The sequence below is a fragment of the Notamacropus eugenii genome, chromosome 4 (assembly GCF_028372415.1).
Source record: "Notamacropus eugenii isolate mMacEug1 chromosome 4, mMacEug1.pri_v2, whole genome shotgun sequence".
NCBI classification, from domain to species: domain Eukaryota; kingdom Metazoa; phylum Chordata; class Mammalia; order Diprotodontia; family Macropodidae; genus Notamacropus; species Notamacropus eugenii.
Window position 1 is genome coordinate 155,774,151 of NC_092875.1, and position 19,775 is coordinate 155,793,925.

Sequence of the window (19,775 nt, forward strand, 5' to 3'; positions counted from 1 at the left end):
CACTGTAAGATCTTTGCCTCCTTGGGAGATTTCTCTCTCTCTCCTAAGGAAGAATTCCCCCCTGCACATGTAACCGAGACCCTGAATAAAGCCTAACCCTTGTTCGACTCCGGAAAGTCTCTTCTCTCTTACGTTTATCCGGTTTGGCCAACCGAAGACCTGGGACAGGTAAGGTAAGACTCGGGTAGCCCTCAGGCCTCTAGGCCTGGCACACAAGACCAAAATCATTTTCATAATAATACTAAGATTTTATTGCTTATTAAATGCTCTCCTCATTTCCAATTACATTTCTATGTGATTTGTTGGATTCTTTCCACATACTGTAACCAAAACAACATATTGAAATTAACAGAATGCAAAAGCAGATACAAGAATCCAGGTGTCTTTTATTAATGCAGACATTAAAGAAATTAGCAAAAACATGCAAAACAATGCCTCTTTTCACTAGATTTTTTGTTTTGAAAATATGGATTTTGGGAGGTAAAAATGTGACATGTTAACATGTAATAGGTTTATTACCGTTATTTTAGATTAATTGATAAATCTTGTAAATTGCATCAGTTCTAATTTCTAATGCAGTAAATTTCGATTTATATAATCCACACAAACAAAAGCTATTTGTGGTCCTCAATAATTTTTTGGAGTATAAAAGGGTCCTGAGACCAAAAAGCTTTAGAACTGCTGCTCTCCACCTTCAGAAGCAGTGTGGCACAGTGTATGGAGGCAGGGGTCAGGAAGTTCCAACTTCAAGTACAGCCTCTGACATATAGTGGCTTTGTTATCAGACTTCATACAACATCCTAGTGACTCTATATTACAGAGGAGTTGCTGACCTCCCCAAGAGGAGCCTCACACCAATAAAAATGTGAGTCTGAATTTTAAAAAAAATCATCAAAAACCTTACATATTCCCCCTTTTTCAGAGGTGAACAGTCTACAAGTATTGAACACTACACATATCTTAACAAACATAGAACCTTTTGGGAAACACTGAGTACATTAAGTCCCTCACACTTATTTACCCCCCCTTGAAGAATTCTAGTAGATCAGTTGGGCAGGAAACCATGTTGCTTTAACATAATAGCTTATCGTCATTTAAGTGGGCCTTGATCTTACTTTTTGTTATAGAAAACACCAGTTTGCCAGGGAGAGAGAAGAATTTACTAATCTTAGTTCTCCCCTGGAATTCTTTTTATGGATCTCCCAGTCACAATCTATAGCTAATTCCTTCATCTATTAGCTGATTCAACAAATTCAATCCAACATTTGAGCCAACTGTTCCACAATTTCACCTTTAAGCTTCTTCAAAACTCCTGGGTAAGTGACATCTAACCCTAGTGATTAATTACCATCTGGCTTGTCAATTAGGTCTAGAACACCCTATGTACTTGAGCATTGTTTGATCTAATGCCTCTCGACTCATCTGCTTTAAAAGACAAATTGGGATCATAAATCTTCCAAATGCTTTCCTTGGCCAAAAGTTTCAATTTCACAGTACAAGTTTTACTAAGCAATTTACATGTAATTATCCAAGAGAAAGAGTACCCTGGGTGCACTAGAAAGAGTCACAGGAATACAGTGAATTCAGCTTCACTGGAGAGGCCAAAGGGCCTTCAGTGAATTGATATTGCTAATGCCATACAGAATTCCATCAAAACATCACCAAGTCTCCAGAGATCCTGAATGTGAGTGGGAACAGTGGGGAAGAAAGCTGGGATGGATGCAATAGATACTGCAGAGGCAGAATCAACACTATTTGGCATAGGGAAATTCTGACCATAATCTACAGCTGTACATTCAAAGGGAAACTTCTACACAAGAGAAGGCTAATTGATGGTAATATGACTGTGAGAATTAAATTCATTTTAAGGGCCTACCCCCTACTAGCTGCTATCAACATTAATTGGAGCAGAGAAACCTGTAGGATCAGGGAACCTAAGAAGACACCAGACAGAAGGGACAACTGGAGAAAGATAAAAAATACATAGGATAAGGTAAGTGGAGAATGTGACGAATACAAAGAGGCAGTCCTAGTGCAATGGATAGAGAACTGCCTAGTTATAGGTCCCACCTCTGACATATCTTGTGTGTCCTGTGTGAACCCATGGGCAGGTCAGGCAGGCAGGCAATAAGCATTTATTAAGTACCTGCTACGGCCAGACAACTTACTAAGTGCTGGGGAGAGAAATAAAGGCAAAAAGATAGACCTTGCTCTCAAGAAGTTCACAGTCTAATGAGGAAGACAACCTGCAAACAACTACATACCAACAAGCTATGTATAGATTATATTGGAAATAACTGTAATGGTAAGGGAATTTGAAGATCTTCCCTGCCTCTTAATAGGTATGTGAACTGTTTTGAGCTTTGGCCCACAGCCTGAGTTACATGGAGCCAATGGTGAGAGGAGCTTGCTGAATGGTTGGAGCAGAATGGGATCATCAGGGAGAGAGTGAGGCAGAGCTGGGAGAGAGCAGGCAGAGCAGAACAGCTAGAGTGAGTGAGAGAGGGAATCATTTTGTCTAAGGGAGCTTGTTTGTGGGGAAGCCTGACAGGAGGGAAGGCTTGGGGATGGCTGTGCTCCCTTTATTGGAAATGTGTACAAACTTCCTTGACACCATGGTGGAATTGCCTTTCTGGTATCTGAACAAATATTTTGATTTCATCTTTGAGGAAGAGAGTTTATATTTTGCAAAATTACCCTCAAAGTACGTGTTGCATTGGCATTACAATAATCAACAGACAGAAGGTATTAGAGTTAAGAGAGCTCGGGAAAGCCTCCTTGCACAAGGTGAGATGTTAGGAGGGAAGCCAGAAGAAGTCAGGAGGTAGAACTGAGAAGAGAGAGCAACGCTCCAAAAGTCAGTTGAAGAGAAGGTGTTGACCTGCATAGACGAAGGGAGCGTGCCTATCCAGAAGTTCCAAATAGCAATGAAATCATAAATACAGTCACTATTCTAAGTCCTATCCCTCTCTCTACCTCTATACAAAGATTAAGCATACAGTATGAAGCAATGAGGAGAAGCAATGGGGTAGAGTATGTAAAGTGTAGAAGTTAGTGTAGAAGTTAGGAAGATCTGAATTCAAGGCCTGCCTCTGATACATAGTGACCCAGGATAAGTCACCAATTCCTGATCTCCACTGATGGAGTAAGTTTGAGGAAAGAGGGATAAGAAATAGTGGTGACTGGATTGAGGACAGTCATCCCTCTTTCCACAGTGACATGTTTAGCATCTAATTATGGAATCAAAAAGGTATCTCTACTCCCTTGAACCATCATATGTCAAAAGAAGTAGGAAAAGGCATACGTAGAAATGAAGATAAATAAAATTTCTTGCATTTTTCAAAGATGGAAGGATTCAGGATGGACAGAGTCTCACTCACTGGTCACCCACTAACCACCAAGCCTCCCCAACACTCAGCTCTGCCTCATGAAAAAAAAATCAAGAAACAGAAAGAAAGAAAACTTGGATTCATAATAGCAAGACATTGATGAAAAATTAGAAAGAGTTGGCTTCTTAGTCAATGTGGTATGAATCAGTGTAAATGATCAAGTTCTTCTTTCATGTGTTTCATGAAAAATACCCAAATGTGATCTTCCTAGAAGGGGATGCAGATAGCTGCAATCTTCATCTAGGAAAGAGTTCTCACTACAACATATCTGATTGATGGTCACCAAATTTAAAGAAGGGGAAATCCATTGCCTCTCAAAGCAATCCATTCTACTTGTAATAGCTTTCATTGTGAAGAAGTTTTTCCTTACATCAAACCATCCCCCTTTGCAATTTCTACCCACTGTTCTAAATTTTAGGCCAAATAGAACTAGTATTTTTTTAAATATGAGAGCCTTTCATATTCTTACGAACACCTATTATGTCTTCCCTTGAGTTTTCTCCTCTTTGGGTTAGACATTCACAATCCCTTCAACCAATTTGAAACCTACCACCATTCTGGTTGCTCTCCTTGGGATGCTTTTTAGCTTTTCAGGGTCTTTCCTCACGTAGACTATACGCTCCTTGAGGGCAAGTACTGTTTCACTTTTGTCTTTGTATTCCAAATGCTTAACACATGGTATGTCAAGTCAACAAGAAATTGTTAAGCGCCTACTATGTGTCAGACATTGTGTTAAGTGATAGTCATACCAGAAAGGGCAAAAACAATCCCTGTCCTCAAGGAACTTACATTCTAAAGGAGATAATAAGCAAACAAGTACACAAATATCAGATATACACAGGGTAAATGGAAGGCGATCTCAATGGGAAGACACTAGCAGTAAGGGGGGGACAGGTCATAGGTGTTTAATAAATGCTTATTGGTTGAAAAGGGAAAAAAACAAATGAGGGGAAGTGAGAAGCAAAACGTGAGAAGCATGAAGAAAAGAAGCCACATAACAATAGCTCCATTCCTAAGAACTCCTGGGGAAAGGATAACAGGGAAGCATTTACCACAGAAAGGCAGGTGCATTTAGTATCGGTACAGTATCTTTGCCATCATGGATAAATACAGTAACATCTGGCACTTAGGAATCTCATCTGAACAACAGCTTCCTCACTTCCCACCTGTAGCAGGATCCCAAAGGCAAAGTATTGTTAGAGGTGACAGACCCCATGGGCCACCTCTGTTGCCATTGCAATTAGATACTGACAGGAAAGGAAGAGGATTCTTGGCAGTTAAATCCCGCTAGAAAACATGAATTTAGTATTTCCTAGAAGTAAGACAAAAGTGCAAATAACTAATTAAATGAAGGAAGAGACCTATAGGTAAATTAGGTAGTACCCCAAAAAGAAAAGTGTTAAAAATGCAGGCAAAGGAACTCAGCCTTATAGCTATATTGCTGTGAGAAAATGCCGAACAGAATAATTTAGCAGATTTGGGGGCTAGAATGGATAGAACAGGAGGAAGTAAAATAAATGAAAGAAGATTTTCCTTATCTGTGGAACCCAGATTTAACAGGCCCATAAAAATTTTAAGTTTGATGAAGGACAACAGCTTGTTTTAGCATTATTAACTTGTCTTCTATGCTTCTGTTTACCCCTTTCTCCAAAGTCAGAAATATGGTAAACTTTTAAACTTGGAGATGCTGTTGGACATGAAAGCCCTGACGGGGCAGATGTGGAGATTTATCTACTACCTTCTTTCCTCTCATTCCTCTTCCCCACCCTTACTGTATTCCAACACTGTCAATTCACTAAAATTTCTCTCTCCAAGATTACCTATAATTTAACTGACAAATCTAATGGGTTTTTTTTTTTCTAAATTCTTATTCTCCTTCAGTATTTTGTAGTTTCTGACACTGTCAACAATTCCCTTGTCCTGACTCTTCTTTTCTAAGACAATGTTCTCTCTGGTTCTCCTCCTACCAAACATGCCATTTTCTCAGTCTCTTTTGTTGGGCCATCACTTTGTACCTGCCAATTTTATTTGAGTGCCTTCCCAAAATTTTGTACTAGACTCTTATCTCTATCTACCCTCTGCCTTGCAGCAAAACAATCATGATTGTTTCCATGTGTTCAATTATCATCTATATCAAGATGACTTCCAAATCTACACATATGGCCCTAGTCTTTCTCTAATTCCAACTTATTGCTGGACATTTCCACCAGAACGTCCCAGAGGCATCTCAAACTCAGCATATCCAAAAATGAAACTGATCGTGTTTTTCCAAAACCTACCCCTCCAAGTTTTGTTATGCATGTTTGTGTCCAGACCATTCTTCTACTCACATAGGCTCATCATTCCCTGGTTATTCTTGACTCATCCCCTCTCTCACCCCCTTTCTTATCATCCCCTTTCACTCACTCCCATAGCCACCATCTCTAATTCATACCCTCAACACCTCTTGCCTGGATTACTGTAATGGTCTCCTAATTATCCTCTGTATTGCCAGTCCCACATATAGCAAACACACTGTTTTGTATTTAGGAGGCATTTCATCAATATCTGTTGATTTGGGGAAGAGAATGAGTATTTCTATAGTACCTAATGTGCCAGGCACTATACTAAGCCCTTTACATATATTATCTCATTTAATCTCACAACAACCCTGCAAAGCAGATGCTATTATTATACCCATTTTACAGGTGAGGAAATTTAGGCAAAGAGAGGTTACATAACTTGTCCAGGGTCACACTGACACTAACGGTTTGGGGCTAGATTTGAACTCAGGTCTTCTTTTTTTTTTAATTAAATTTATTTATTTAACTTTTAACATTCATTTTCACAAAATTTTGGGTTACAAATTTTCTCCCCTTTTATCCCCTCCCCCCCAAATACCAAGCATTCTAATTGCCCCTATGACCAATCTGCTCTCTCTTCTATCATCCCTCTCTGCCCTTGTCTCCGTCTTCTCTTTTGTCCTGTAGGGCCAGATAGCTTTCTATACCCCTTTACCTGTATTTCTTATTTCCTAGTGGCAAGAACATTACTCGACAGTTGATCCTAACACTTTGAGTTCCAACTTCTTTACCTCCCTCCCTCTCCACCCCTTCCCTTTGGAAGGCAAGCAATTCAATATAGGCCAAATCTGTGCAGTTTTGCAAATGACTTCCATAATAGTTGTGTTGTATAAGACTAACTATATTTCCCTCCATCCTATCCTGTCCCCCATTACTTCTATTCTCTTTTGATCCTATCCCTCCCCATGAGTGTCGACCTCAAATTGCACCCTCCTCCCCATGCCCTCCCTTCTGTCATCCCCCCCACCCTGCTTATCCCCTTATCCCCCACTTTCCTGTATTGTAAGATAGGTTTTCATACCAAAATGAGTGTGCATTTTATTCTTTCCTTTAGTGGAATGTGATGAGAGTAGACTTCATGTTTTTCTCTCACCTCCCCTCTTTATCCCTCCACTAATGAGTCTTTTGCTTGCCTCTTTTATGAGAGATAATTTGCCCCATTCAATATCTCCCTTTCTCCTCCCAATATTTCTCTCTCACTGCTTGATTTCATTTTTTTTAAGATATGATCCCATCCTCTTCAATTCACTCTGTGCACGCTGTCTCTATGTGTGTGTGCGTGTGTGCATGTGTGTGTGTGTAATCCCACCCAGCACCCAAATACTGAAAAGTTTCAAGAGTTACAAATATTGTCTTTCCATGTAGGAATATAAACAGTTCAACTTTAGTAAGTCCCTTATGACTTCTCTTTGCTGTTCACCTTTTCCTGGTTCTCTTCATTCTTGTGTTTGAAAGTCAAATTTTCTTTTCAGCTCTGGTCTTTTCATCAAGAATGCTTGAAAATCCTCTATTTCATTGAAAGACCAGTTTTTCCCCTGAAGTATTATACTCAGTTTTGCTGGGTAGGTGATTCTTGGTTTTAGTCCTAGTTCCTTTGACTTCTGGAATATCCTATTCCATGCCCTTCAATCCCTTAATGTAGAGGCTGCTAGATCTTGTGTTATCCTGATTGTAATTCCACAATACTTGAATTGTTTCTTTCTAGCTGCTTGCAATATTTTCTCCTTGACCTGGGAACTCTGGAATTTGGCCACAATGTTCCTAGGAGTTTCTCTTTTTGGATCTCTTTCATGCGGTGTTCTGTGGATTCCTTGAATATTTATTTTGCCCTCTGGTTCTAGAATCTCAGGGCAGTTTTCCTTGATAATTTCATGAAAGATGATGTCTAGGCTCTTCTTTTGATCATGGCTTTCAGGTAGGCCCATAATTTTTAAATTGTCTCTCCTGGATCTATTTTCCAGGTCAGTTGTTTTTCCAATGAGATATTTCACATTATCTTCCATTTTTCCATTCTTTTGGTTTTGTTTTGTGATTTCTTGCTTTCTCATAAAGTCATTAGCCTCCATCTGTGCCATTCTAATTTTGAAAGAACTATTTTCTTCAGTGAGCTTTTGAATCTCCTTTTCCATTTGGCTAATTCTGCTTTTGAAAGCATTCTTCTCCTCATTGGCTTTTTGAACCTCTTTTGCCAGTTGAGTTAGCCTATTTTTCAAGGTGTTATTTTCTTCAACATTTTTTTGGGTCTCCTTTAGCAGGGTGCTGACCTGCTGTTCATGCTTTGACTTCATGTCTCTCATTTCTCTTCCCAGCTTTTCCTCCACCTCTCTAACTTGATTTTCAAAATTCTTTTTGAGCTCTTCCATGGCCTGAGCCCATTGAGTGGGCTGGGATATAGAAGCCTTGACTTCTGTGTCTTTGCCTGATGGTAAGCATTGTTCTTCCTCATCAGAAAGGAAGGGAGGAAATGCCTGTTCACCAAGAAAGTAACCTTCTATAGTCTTATTTCTTTTCCCTTTTCTGGGCATTTTCCCAGCCAGTGACTTGACCTCTGAATATTTTCCTCACACCCACCTCCCCTCCTGATCCTCCCAGCCAGCGTTTGGGGTCTGAGATTCAAATGCTGCTTCCAGCCTCAGGGTTTTTGGCAGGGGCAGGGCTGCTATTCAGTGTGAGATTAAGTTCAGATGGTCAGGTTGGGGCAGGGCCGCCTCTCAGGCTCAGTTCCCTCAGGGGGTTTATGCACACACCTTCAACAATGGATCCAGGCTCCTGCCTGCTTGGGGTGCCCTGGTCTGCCGCTGCCTCTCAGCTTCTGCCTCCCGAGGGGGCCTGAGTTATGGGGGCACCCCACTCCCCTCTCGATCTGCCAAAGAGACTCTCTCACCGACCCCCGTCACCTGTGGGTGGAGGGACTTGTGTGGCCACTGGAGATCCCATCCCTGAAGCCTGCTCGGATCTGTTCCTCTCGGTGCTGTGGCTCGAGGCAGGTCTGGGCTAGGCTCTGCATCTGCAGCATGACGGACCTTTTGCGAGAGGTTTGCAGGTCCCTCTGGAACAGAAATGTCCTTCGCTCCACTGTTCTGTGGCCTCACTGCTCCAGAATTCACGGTGAGTTACTTTATACAGATGTTCTATGGGTTGTGGGTTCGGAGCTATGTGTATTTGCGTCTTTCTACTCCGCCATCTTGGCTCTGCCCCCGAACTCAGGTCTTCTTGACTGCAGGCCCAGAGCTCTATCCCTTGTGTCACCTAGTGGCCTCTGTACTATCTAGCTGCCTGAATTGAATTGACATGATACAGAATGTGATTAAAAAAAAAAAACTACAAGTGACAGACTGAGCCTTGAGAAACAGTACGGGCCCAGATTAGGTTTTGTGGCAAGAATTCATAGTAGAAAAAATCATGATCTATGAAATCAGAATGTTCAGGAAAGATATTTCTGAATAAGAAAGGGTCTTCTAAGACCTTCATTTAAATTAGACCTCTTTCTCCCACTCTAAATGAGCAGATGCTCTGCCAGTATCTCATACAGATATTCTCCCCAACTTGTCAGAGCTCTTTGGAAGTTATGAAGGAGTCCAAAGGGTAACAAAACTCCAACTGTGTGTGTGTGTGTGTGTGTGTGTGTGTGTGTGTGTGTGTGTGTGTGTGTGTAGAGACAGACAATTGTTTCTTAGCCTAGGCCTATGATTTTATTAGTGCTAAGAAACTCCAAAGAAAAAACTTCTACTGATGATCAGTTCAATACCTGCTCTGCAACTGACAGTATTAATAATAAATACATACACATATGTATATATATGCATATACATTTGTGTGTGTGTTCATTTACTTATTTCTATGTAGCACATGACAAGTGGCCTGGTATTATGGACAGAATGAAAACAGAGTCAAAACAGAGAGGCTCAAATTCCTCCTTTACCTTTTATTAGCTAAGTGATCATAGGTCAAGAAATTAATAATCCCTTAAAGCCTCAGCTTTTTTATTTGAAAAATGGGACCAACCCCAAAGGGTGATTATGAAGAAAGAATTTAGCAAATCTTAAACTATTCTAAAAATGAGGGTTGATATCAGGCCCTTAATAAACATACACTGACTTGACATAACGTAACAAGAGTGATTGGCTCAAACAGATTTAAACCAAGGACATTTTACTTGACATCCTCAATGAATTCTTCAGAAACCAGAGTTCTCTATATGTTAAGTGTAGCCAAGTGATGTATGTACATATTCTTTCTCCAAACTTCCTTTTTGCACTAAGTGAAGGAAAAGCCTTACAGCAGAATTCAGTATGAACAAATCATTAGAAGTAGAGCAAGAATGCAAAGTACCACTCAGTTCCGTGGCAAGCCCTCAAGTCAGTACGTAACCCCACTGAATATCTGAGAGTCTTATAAAGACTCTTTCCAAACTAGTCCCATTTTCTAGTCCCAACTTCCTCAACCCCCAAAACTCAAAATTATGACTTCCTGGTGGCCAAGAGGATTGCATTTTATCTTCATATTTCCATGTCCAAGCATGCTCCCTTGCACAGAGTAGGCATTGAATGTTAATTGAACTGAATTAAATCTAGTCACTTGCCAAATGTGGACCTACTTTCAGCCCCCCAAAAATGAAGAGATGGGCCAAAGGAGTCTTATGATACACATAGGAAAGCATTCATTTTCATAGGTCCTATATCTGATCCATGTGAGAGACAATAAATGCTCCCAGGTCAAATGACAGTTTCTGATTAGTTTGCAGGGGATTCCTAATCTTCATGTTTTACAGTATCATCTGCTACAAGAGATACATATTCCAGATTGAAAACTCTGGAAGTTTGAGACTTCAGGTTACATAAAGTCAATTGGTTCCTTTAATCTAATCATTTACTTTATTATACCTATTATTAAGAAATTATGTACATTAAATTTACCTCAAATTAGTTATGCCCTTCTTGGTCTTCCATTAGTTATATATCTAAAAAGATTCAAAGGGTAATTGATAACTCAAATATTTTCATATGTCAAAAAACACATTATTTATATAACCAAATGTAGGTACTCAATAACTGAGTTACAGCTAACTGATTGTGAAGCAAAGAGAAAGGTAATCAATGAAACAGATTAAATAAAGAAACTTCTTATCCAAAGGCAACCATGAGATCTTATAAAAAGAATTAGATTTGGAGTCCAGACCTACATTCAATTCCCATGGCTACCACTTCAACAAGTAACTTAAGTACTCTGTGCCTCAGTTTCTTGGCCTGCAAAATGAAATAATAATACCTGTACTTCTGATCTTAAAAAATGCTTGATGATTAGTAATGGTATGTTGACTTTACAACATGTTCTGTGGATCAAAGGAGATCATCAATCAATAAATTAACAAGCATTTATTAATCTAATATATCAAGCAATTAACAAGTATTTATTAATTGCCTACAATGAGCCAGGGACCATGCTAAGCACTGTAAATGAAAAGACACAAGTAAAATGAGCCCTTCTTGGAGCTTACTTCATCTGGAAGTGAGAGTTTCATCATGGAAATGGCTTTGAAAATTGCAATGTATGGGGCAGAGCCAAGATGGCAGAGTAGAAAGATGCACATCCTCTAGTTCTTCCCTTACAGCCCATAAAATACCTGTAAAGAAAGACTCTCAATAAATTCTAGAACAGCAGAAGCCACAGAACGATGGAGTAAAGAAGATTTCTAGTCCAAGGTGACCTCGAAGGCCAATGGGAAAGGTCTGTCACACTGGACGCAGAGCAGAGCACAGCCCAGTCTTGGCCACACAGGGCCAGGAGGAGCAGGCCTCCGGGGCAAAATCCCCAACAGCAGCAGAGGAGGTTTTCAGATCCCTCAACCCACAGGTGCCAAAGGCAGCGTCAAAGGTCAGTGAGAAGGCTTTTCCAACTTGGTGAAAGGGTAGCAGGGTTCTCCCCTAGCCCCAGCCCTAGGCAGCAGAGGCAGAGGCAGCAGCAACAGAGGTGGCAGCAGCCAGCGTCCATTGTTCTACTGTTGGGGAGCTCAGCTAAGGGCCCCTGGGGGAACTGAGCAGCTGATCTGAATCTCAGCAGGGAGCAAGCCAGGAAGTAAACTCCTCTTCCTTGATCTTGCCATCTTGGAGGAACTGAGATCTTACAGGTTGCCAGAGTATTCCCTACTCTTGACAAATGACCCAAAATTCAAGTAACTGGTTGGGAAAATGTCCAAAAAAGGGAAAAAAATAAGACTATAGAAGGTTACTATCTTGGTGAACAAGTATTTTCTTCCATCCTTTCAGATGAGGAAGAATAATGTTTACTATAGGGGAAGACATAAAAGTCAAGGGTTTTGTATCCCAAACATCCAAAATAAATATTCAATGGTCTCAGGCCATGGAAGAGCTCAAAAAGGATTTTGAAAATCAAGTAAGAGAGGTGAAGGAAAAACTGGGAAGAGAAATGAGAGCCATGCAAGAAAATCATGAAAAGCAAGTCTACAGCATGCTAAAGGACACCCAAAAAAATGCTGAAGAAAATAACACCTTTAAAAAGAGGCTAACTCAATTGGAAAAAGAAGTCCAAAAAGCGAATGAGGAGAAGAATGTTTTAAAAAGCAGAATTAGCCAAATGGAAAAGGAGGTTCAAAAACTCACTGAAGAAAATAGTTCTTTAAAAATTAGAATGAAGCAGATGGAAGCTAATGACTTTATGAGAAACCAAGAAATTACAAAACAAAACCAAATGAATTAAAAAATGGAAGATAATGTGAAATATCTCATTGGAAAAACAACTGACCTGGAAAATAGATCCAGGAGAGACAATTTAAAAATTATGGGGCTACCTGAAAGTCATAAGAGCCTAGATATCATCTGTCATGAGATTATCAAGAAAAATTGTCCTGATATTCTAGAATCAGAGGGCAAAATAAATATTGAAAGAATCCACCGATCAACTCCTGAAAAGATCCCAAAAGAGAAACTCCTAGGAATATTGTAGCCAAATTCCAGAGTTCCCTGGTCAAAGAGAAAATATTGCAAGCAGCTAGAAAGAAAGAATTTGAGTATTGTGGAAATACAATCAGGATAACACAAGATCTAACAGCTTCAACATTAAGGGATTGAAGGGCTTGGAGTAGGATATTCCAGAAGTCAAAGGAACTAGGACTAAAACCAAGAATCACCCAGCAAAACTGAGTATAATACTTCAGGGGAAAAAATGGTCATTCAATGAAATAGAGGATTTTCAAACATTCTTAATGAAAAGAGAAGAGCTGAAAAGAAAATCTGACTTTCAAACACAAGAATCAAGAGAAGAATAAAAAGGTAAACAGGAAAGAGAAATCACAAGGGACTCACTAAAGTTGAACTGTTTACATTCCTACAGGGAAAGATAATATGTGTAACTCTTGAAACTTTTCTCAGCATCTGCGTAGTTGGAGGGATTATGCACACACACACACACACACACACACACACACAGAGTCAGAGAGCATAGGGTGAGTTGAATATCCAAAAAAATTAAATTAAGGGGTAAGAGAGGAATATATTGGGAAGAGAAAGGGAGAAATGGAATGGGGCAAATTATTTCTCATAGAACAGGCAAAAGTGGGGAGGTGAGAGGGAAAAAGTGAAGCTTACTCTCAGCACATTTAGCTCAAGGAAAGAATAACAGGCACATTCAATTTGGTATGAAAATCTATCTTACACTACAGGAAAGTAGGGGAGAAGGGGATAAATGAGGGGGAGGATGAAAGGGAGGGCAAATGGGAGGAGGGAGCAATTAGAAGTAAACACTCTTGGGGAGGGACAAGGTTGAAACAGAAAATAGAAGAAATGAGGGGCAGGATAGGATGGAAGGAAATATAGTTAGTCTCACACAATATGACTGTTATGGAAGTCATTTGCAAAAAATAGCCTATATGCAATTGCATGCCTTCTCAGTGGGGATGGGTGGGGAGGGAGGAAGGAAGAGAAGTTGGAACTCAAAGTTTTAGGAACAAATGTTGAGAATTGGTTTTGCATACAACTGGGAAATAAGAAATACAGGTAATGGGGTATAGAAATTTATCTTGCCCTACAGGACAAGAGAGAAGATGGGGATAAGGGAAAGAAGGGATGTTAGAAGGAAGGGTACATTGGTAGAAGGGGCAATCAGAATGTAAGGCATTTGGGGGTCAGGGGAGGGGAGAGATAGGGAGAAAATTTGGAATTCAAAATTTTGTGGAAATGAATGCTGAAAACTTTAATAAACTTTTAAAAATTAAAAAAAAAGAAAATTGCAATGTATTATGTAAATATCATCCATTAATCATTATCATCATCAATAGTATCATTATTAAGAGAATCTTCATTTTAGAAAAGAAATGCAGGAAGAAGATAGAAAAAAAACAAACCTAGAAATAGTTGACACAGTGGCATGATGAAGACAGCTGTCCAAGGATCTACAGTATTTGTTCAATGGAACTGGGGAATAAGAAACAACTTTTTGATCCACTTTCCCTGCTCAAGATGTGAAATAAATTCCAATGTTTTTCATCATCCATTTGTTGGGGAGACATCAGTACTTTTTTAACAAGCCACACAAAGTTATTCAGAAGAGTCAGAACATACCTTTTGGGGGGGTCCCAACACTGCTTCCAAGACCTAAAATAGACATTGAATGGTTTCTGGGCTCTAGCATCACAGCAGACTCCTGCCCCCTTTCCCAGTGGGGCACTTTGACAGGTTCCAGATGGACATTCTCCAACCCATCATCTACAAGGTTCTGGTACATAATTTGGATGGCCTTTTCTAGATTTTTGGAGCCACTCAGTCTAGGTCCAACAGTGTCAACCAAAAGTGCCAGTCTCTCATAGGATCTGTTCTGGGCTTTGCCATACACAGCAAGATCTATAATGGCCTTAGCAACATTTTGATAGCCTGCTATTTCTTCCTTTATTTCTCCAAATGTCTTCAAGTGGCCACCATCTTCCAACACAGGACCCCCGCAGCAGGAAGGTAAAAGATGAAGCACACCCATGAAAAGGAAGATGAGAGGAGTCATTGTCTTTCAGATGGGTATCCCTCCTGTGAGAACCTAGGGGAGGAAGAAAAAGTCACATGTAGGAAGCAATCTCACTGCCAATCAATCATACTGTATTTCTAGAGAGAGCAGAGAAGAGTTTCCTCAGAAAGAGAAAGATCCAATATGGTGTTGTCACGTGAACAAATGCTACAAAGAACTCAGGACAAAGTCATCTCTTTCCAGACTGAAATATCAAAGTTAGGACAAAGGGCACTTAAGCTACAGGGTTTTAAGGTGTTTTTAGGGCATAAGATCATTTTACTTTGGATGTGCAGGTTTGCTGAAGTGGAAAAATTACATGAAAGGTAAATTAGAAGGCAATTGTTCACATTACAAAGAAATTAGCTATAGGAAGCCTTTCAATCAATCAGTCAACGAATAAGTATTTATCACATGCCTACAAGTGTTTATCATGTGCTCCAAACACTCCCAGAGTGCATTTCCAGTATGATCTGATTTACAAAACACAACTAGCTCCTCGCTCTTCAGAAACATCTCTACTGTTTCATGTGTAACTGAAATCAATTAATTCAGAAGAGAGGAAAATGGCATAGAGGATAGAGACATAGGATTCAAGGCACAAAGATCTGGGACTAAATTCTGCCTCTGACACTGAGTGACCCTGGATAATGCCTTAACCTCTGTGTATTTCAGGTAATCCCTATGACTTCTCTGCTAAATCATAGAAAGGTTGGTGGATAAGTTCACATACTAGTAATTCCAAAATCAAAAGTCCTTTGAATAGTTGATTATGAATGCAAAGAAAGATAATTTCTTCATTTATTAATAAATACATCTGCTTAATTGTCTGGATTAGTACCACAAGTAGGTAGCCTTATCTCAGTAGTACCTTTAAAAACAAGCAACAGATCAAGGTGTTCAAGAAGACACTTAAATAAGAAAGGGCTGAGGGGAGCAGCTGAATCTCACTCTTATTTGAACTGGTCAAAGGAGGGAAGAACTCACACGCGCACACACATACACACACAGAGTTTGGTAAAGAAATACATTTCACTCAATAGGGGAAAAGGAGAGAAAGGGGAGAAGGGAGAAGGAAGAATTAGAGAGGGGGGAGTTTGAGAGAGGGATTAACTCCAAGGGGGAAAAAAGCCAAAAATATTTATAGCTCTTTCTGTGATGATAAAGAGTTGGAAACTCAAGGAGTATTCATCATTTGGGGGATGGCAAAATTAGTTATGATATATAAATGTGATGCAGTACTAATGTGCTATAAGAAATGATGAAGGGGATGGTTTCAGTGAAACCTGGGAAGAATATGAACTCATTCACAGCAAAGTGAGTAGAAACAAGAAAAAAAATTTATATGTCAATACAGTAAAGAAAAAAACAGAAAAATAGGAACTCCAGTTCCAGATAAAGATCAACAGAATTCCAGAGGACTCAAGATGAAACATGATACCCACCTCCTGATTGAGGGGTAAAGGTTTAGAGTTCAGAATTAGACATATAGATAGACATAGATATATTTGGACATGGCCGATGCCATTTGTTTTGTTTGACTGTACATGTTTATAACAGATTTTGTTTTTCTTTTCTTCTCAATTAAGAGAGTTGGGACAAAAGAGGAAAAAGTGGGTTTTTTACTGATTGAAAAAAAATTTAATTTAAAAAATAGACAACAAACTACAAGCAACACATATTCAAAAGGTCTGTTCCCTAGTCCATCAGAGAAGTAGTGCCATTTATTCCAGTGACATCCCACATGGAGTATTCATTCCTCTAGGATCCAGAGCAAAGGTGCAGCTGGGTCTCAGAAGGAAAGAGCAAGGTAGCAGAAAGAGCACTAGGTTTAATTACCTATGACCAAATGTAACCATGAACTCGCCATTTGAAAATGGAAAAAGTGCTTAAACTTTCATTAACTGGCAAATAATAAGCATGAAATAAATGCCTTTTCATGCATTATTTTTAAATAAAGAGAATAATGTCTGTCTTTCCTGCCTCATAGGATTGTAATGTGTTTGGGACGGAAGGGACTTTAGGGATGGTCAAGTCCAATCCACTAATTATATAGATGAGGAAACTGAGAATAAGGGCAGTTTAACCAACTTACTTGATATTACAAAGCTATCAAGTGGGAGGGCTACAACTTGAACCTGGTTTGTCTCCCAGGCAAGCTATATCATGTTGCTTCCCCAGGAATGCCACAAAGATACCCATTATGAGAGCTGAATATACTTTTTGTTAAAGCCCTCAAAGTGGTAGCTTAATAATAATTAACATTTAAAAAGTTTTATAGTTTATAAAAGTGCTTCTCTTTCAATGAGCCTTTGAGGTAAGAAGCACAAGTATCAGTATCCCCATTTCACAGATGAGGAAATTAAGGGTCAGATTAAGTAGCTTATCTCATTACAACTACCAGAGACTAGACTCAGTCTCAGGTCTTCTGACTTCAACTCAAGGATTATTTTCACTAGACCAACTTAGTAGAATGAATAGTTCCTGGTCTTTACCATAACCTCAGTGGCCCTTTTTCTTTAGAATAGTTTCTAATCCAATCACAATATATACCACCAGACAGCAATTTATCCTTGAAAATATGAGAGTGAAATGAATTGTAACAGAACAAAAAAAACCAACACTATCCATTCATCCAACTAACCACCACCACTGTATCAGTATCTTCTCATTAGACAATCTCTAAGCACTCTGCAAACATTAATTAGCCTCCCTGCAATATTTTTATAAGGTGGGATTAGAGCCATAAAATCAGAGACTTTTCAAGACAGAAGGGACCTTGTAAATCATCTCATTCATTCATTTATTTTGGAGAAAGTTAATAAAGAGATGTATCCTGACTTCCATAAAGAGTAATAATGACAACAGCTGGCATTTCTATAGCACTTTATGGTTAACAGAGCATTTTACACATGTCATCTGTTTTAATGCTCACAACAACTCTGATAGATAAGTGCTACGGTGATCTTCATTTTACAGATAAGGAAACTGAAGTTCTGTGGCTTGCCTGGGGTCACCCAGCTAGTAAGTATTGGAGGCTAGATTTGAGCCCAGGGCTTCCTGGCTCCTAAGTAGTAACAGTTAAGAAACCAGTGAATAATATTCTTTTATAAAGTGGATGAAGGGTAGCCACCCAATAACAAGACAAACTAGTCAGTTTCTACTAAGGATAGCATATGGAAACTATAGACAGTAGAATCCCAAGACAATAGAGACAATAAGGAAATCCAAACTCTCTTGTCTTGTGTGTTACACGTGGCTCTGACATTGTGGGTACTACAGAGGTAAGTACTGTTGTTCAGTTGTTTCAGTCATGTCTGATGCTTCTTGACTCTATTTGGCATTTTCTTGTCAAAGATTCTGGTGAAATTTGCCATTTCCTTCTCCAAAAGCTCATTTTACAGATGCAGAAACTGAGACATACAGGGTTAAGTGACTTGCCCATGATCAAACAGCTAATAAGTGTCTGAGGCTAGATTTGAACTCAGGAAGACTCATCATCCTGACTCCAAGCTCAGTGCTCTATCTACTGTACCACCTAGCAATAAAACATTAAGGTTAACATAGTGTTCTACATATGCTGTCTTATTTGGTCCTCACAACAGCTTTAGTAAGGTAGGTGATATTGTTATCCCAGTGTTAACAGAAGAGGAAACTTCTTCCAACAGAGGTTAAGTGCCTTGTCCAGGATTATGCAGCTAATATGGTGTATTTCTACTATAATTCTACTGTAATTCTACCTCTGGTATTCCTGATGCAAGTCTAATACTCTATCCACTATGCCACCTAGCTGATGAAGTTACTACCTTCAAAGGTGAAGATCATGACCCACTCCATGACCCACTTTATCATCCTGTATGATTACTGTTCATGTCTTCTACAAGATGTCCAACCAATGAACTAGGAATATTCATCTAGATCTGCTATATAAGAACTAACACAAAGTGCATCCATCTATTTTCTTATCCATCTTTTCCTACATAAACAGGTCCCTCTCTTTTTCTGGCCATATATATCTTTGCTGATACCTTTTAGATTATTTTTTGCTTTCAAATGATAACATAGTTATGTTGCAGCATAATATTTTCATCAAGTATCTCTCTATTGCTCTATTTAGACTAAAATTAAATAAAAGTAAAATAAACATATCCTCTCCTGGAGTAGCCATAACTGGCCCCTGAATGCCTTGAGGATAAAATACTATTTAAACTGATATAATGTGGCTCCTAGACTTAATCCATATTATCTCCCTTCATGTACTCCATGCCAAACTGGAACTGAAGCTAATCTCCAAATTCCACATTCTGTCCCCCACCTTCATTCAAGTACACAAGTCATCCTCACTGCCTAGAATGTGCTACCTTCTCATCTCTATGATCTGCACCTCTGAGAAGCCTCCTCTTCTTTCAAGGTTCAGTTCAGATGTGACTTCCTTGACAGAATCTTCCCTCATGCCACAAATATTTGTTCTTCCTCCATCTTAAAAGAATCTTCTATCTATTTTTCTGTGCACAAGTATGTCAAGTTGAATGACACTCCCCAAAGAACGATCTTATAATTCATCTTTGTATCTCCAGTGCTTAGCAGAGCATCATAAGGGAAACTTAGTATTTACATAGCATTTTAAGGTTTGCAAAGCTATTTACATGTTACCTTCTTTGATCCTCACAACACTCATGTGAATAAGTAGGTGCTATTATAATCCCCATTATACAAATGAGAAAACAAACTGAGAAGAGTTAAGTGACTTGCTCAAAAGTCACACAGCTAGAAATTATCTGAGGGAGAATCTGAACTTAGTTCTTCCTGATTTCATGATACCATTAGCTACCAACATATAGTAGATGTTTCTTTTCTTTTCTTTTGGAGGCAATCAGGATTAAGTGATTTACTCAGTCATATAGCTAGTAAGTGTCTGAGGCAGATTTTGAACTCAGGTCCTCCTAACTCCAGGGCTGGTACTCTATCCATATGCTGCCACATATAGTAGATGTTTCCTGCAGTGAAATGATTACATTCTACAGCTTTTGTAAAA

The 19,775-nt window shown here is 39.2% G+C and overlaps 1 protein-coding gene across 16 annotated transcripts in view; it reads right to left on the bottom strand.

Annotated features, from left to right (window-relative positions):
• CPQ (carboxypeptidase Q) overlaps positions 1-19,775 on the bottom strand; it is a 681,911-nt gene that overhangs the window by 544,149 nt on the left and 117,987 nt on the right. For all 16 annotated transcript variants that reach the window (XM_072603459.1, XM_072603458.1, XM_072603457.1 and 13 more), the window contains one exon: positions 14,308-14,773. In XM_072603459.1, the coding sequence (XP_072459560.1) occupies positions 14,308-14,740 (433 nt within the window). In that variant the 5' untranslated portion in view covers positions 14,741-14,773. The remainder of the gene's footprint in view (positions 1-14,307; positions 14,774-19,775) is intronic.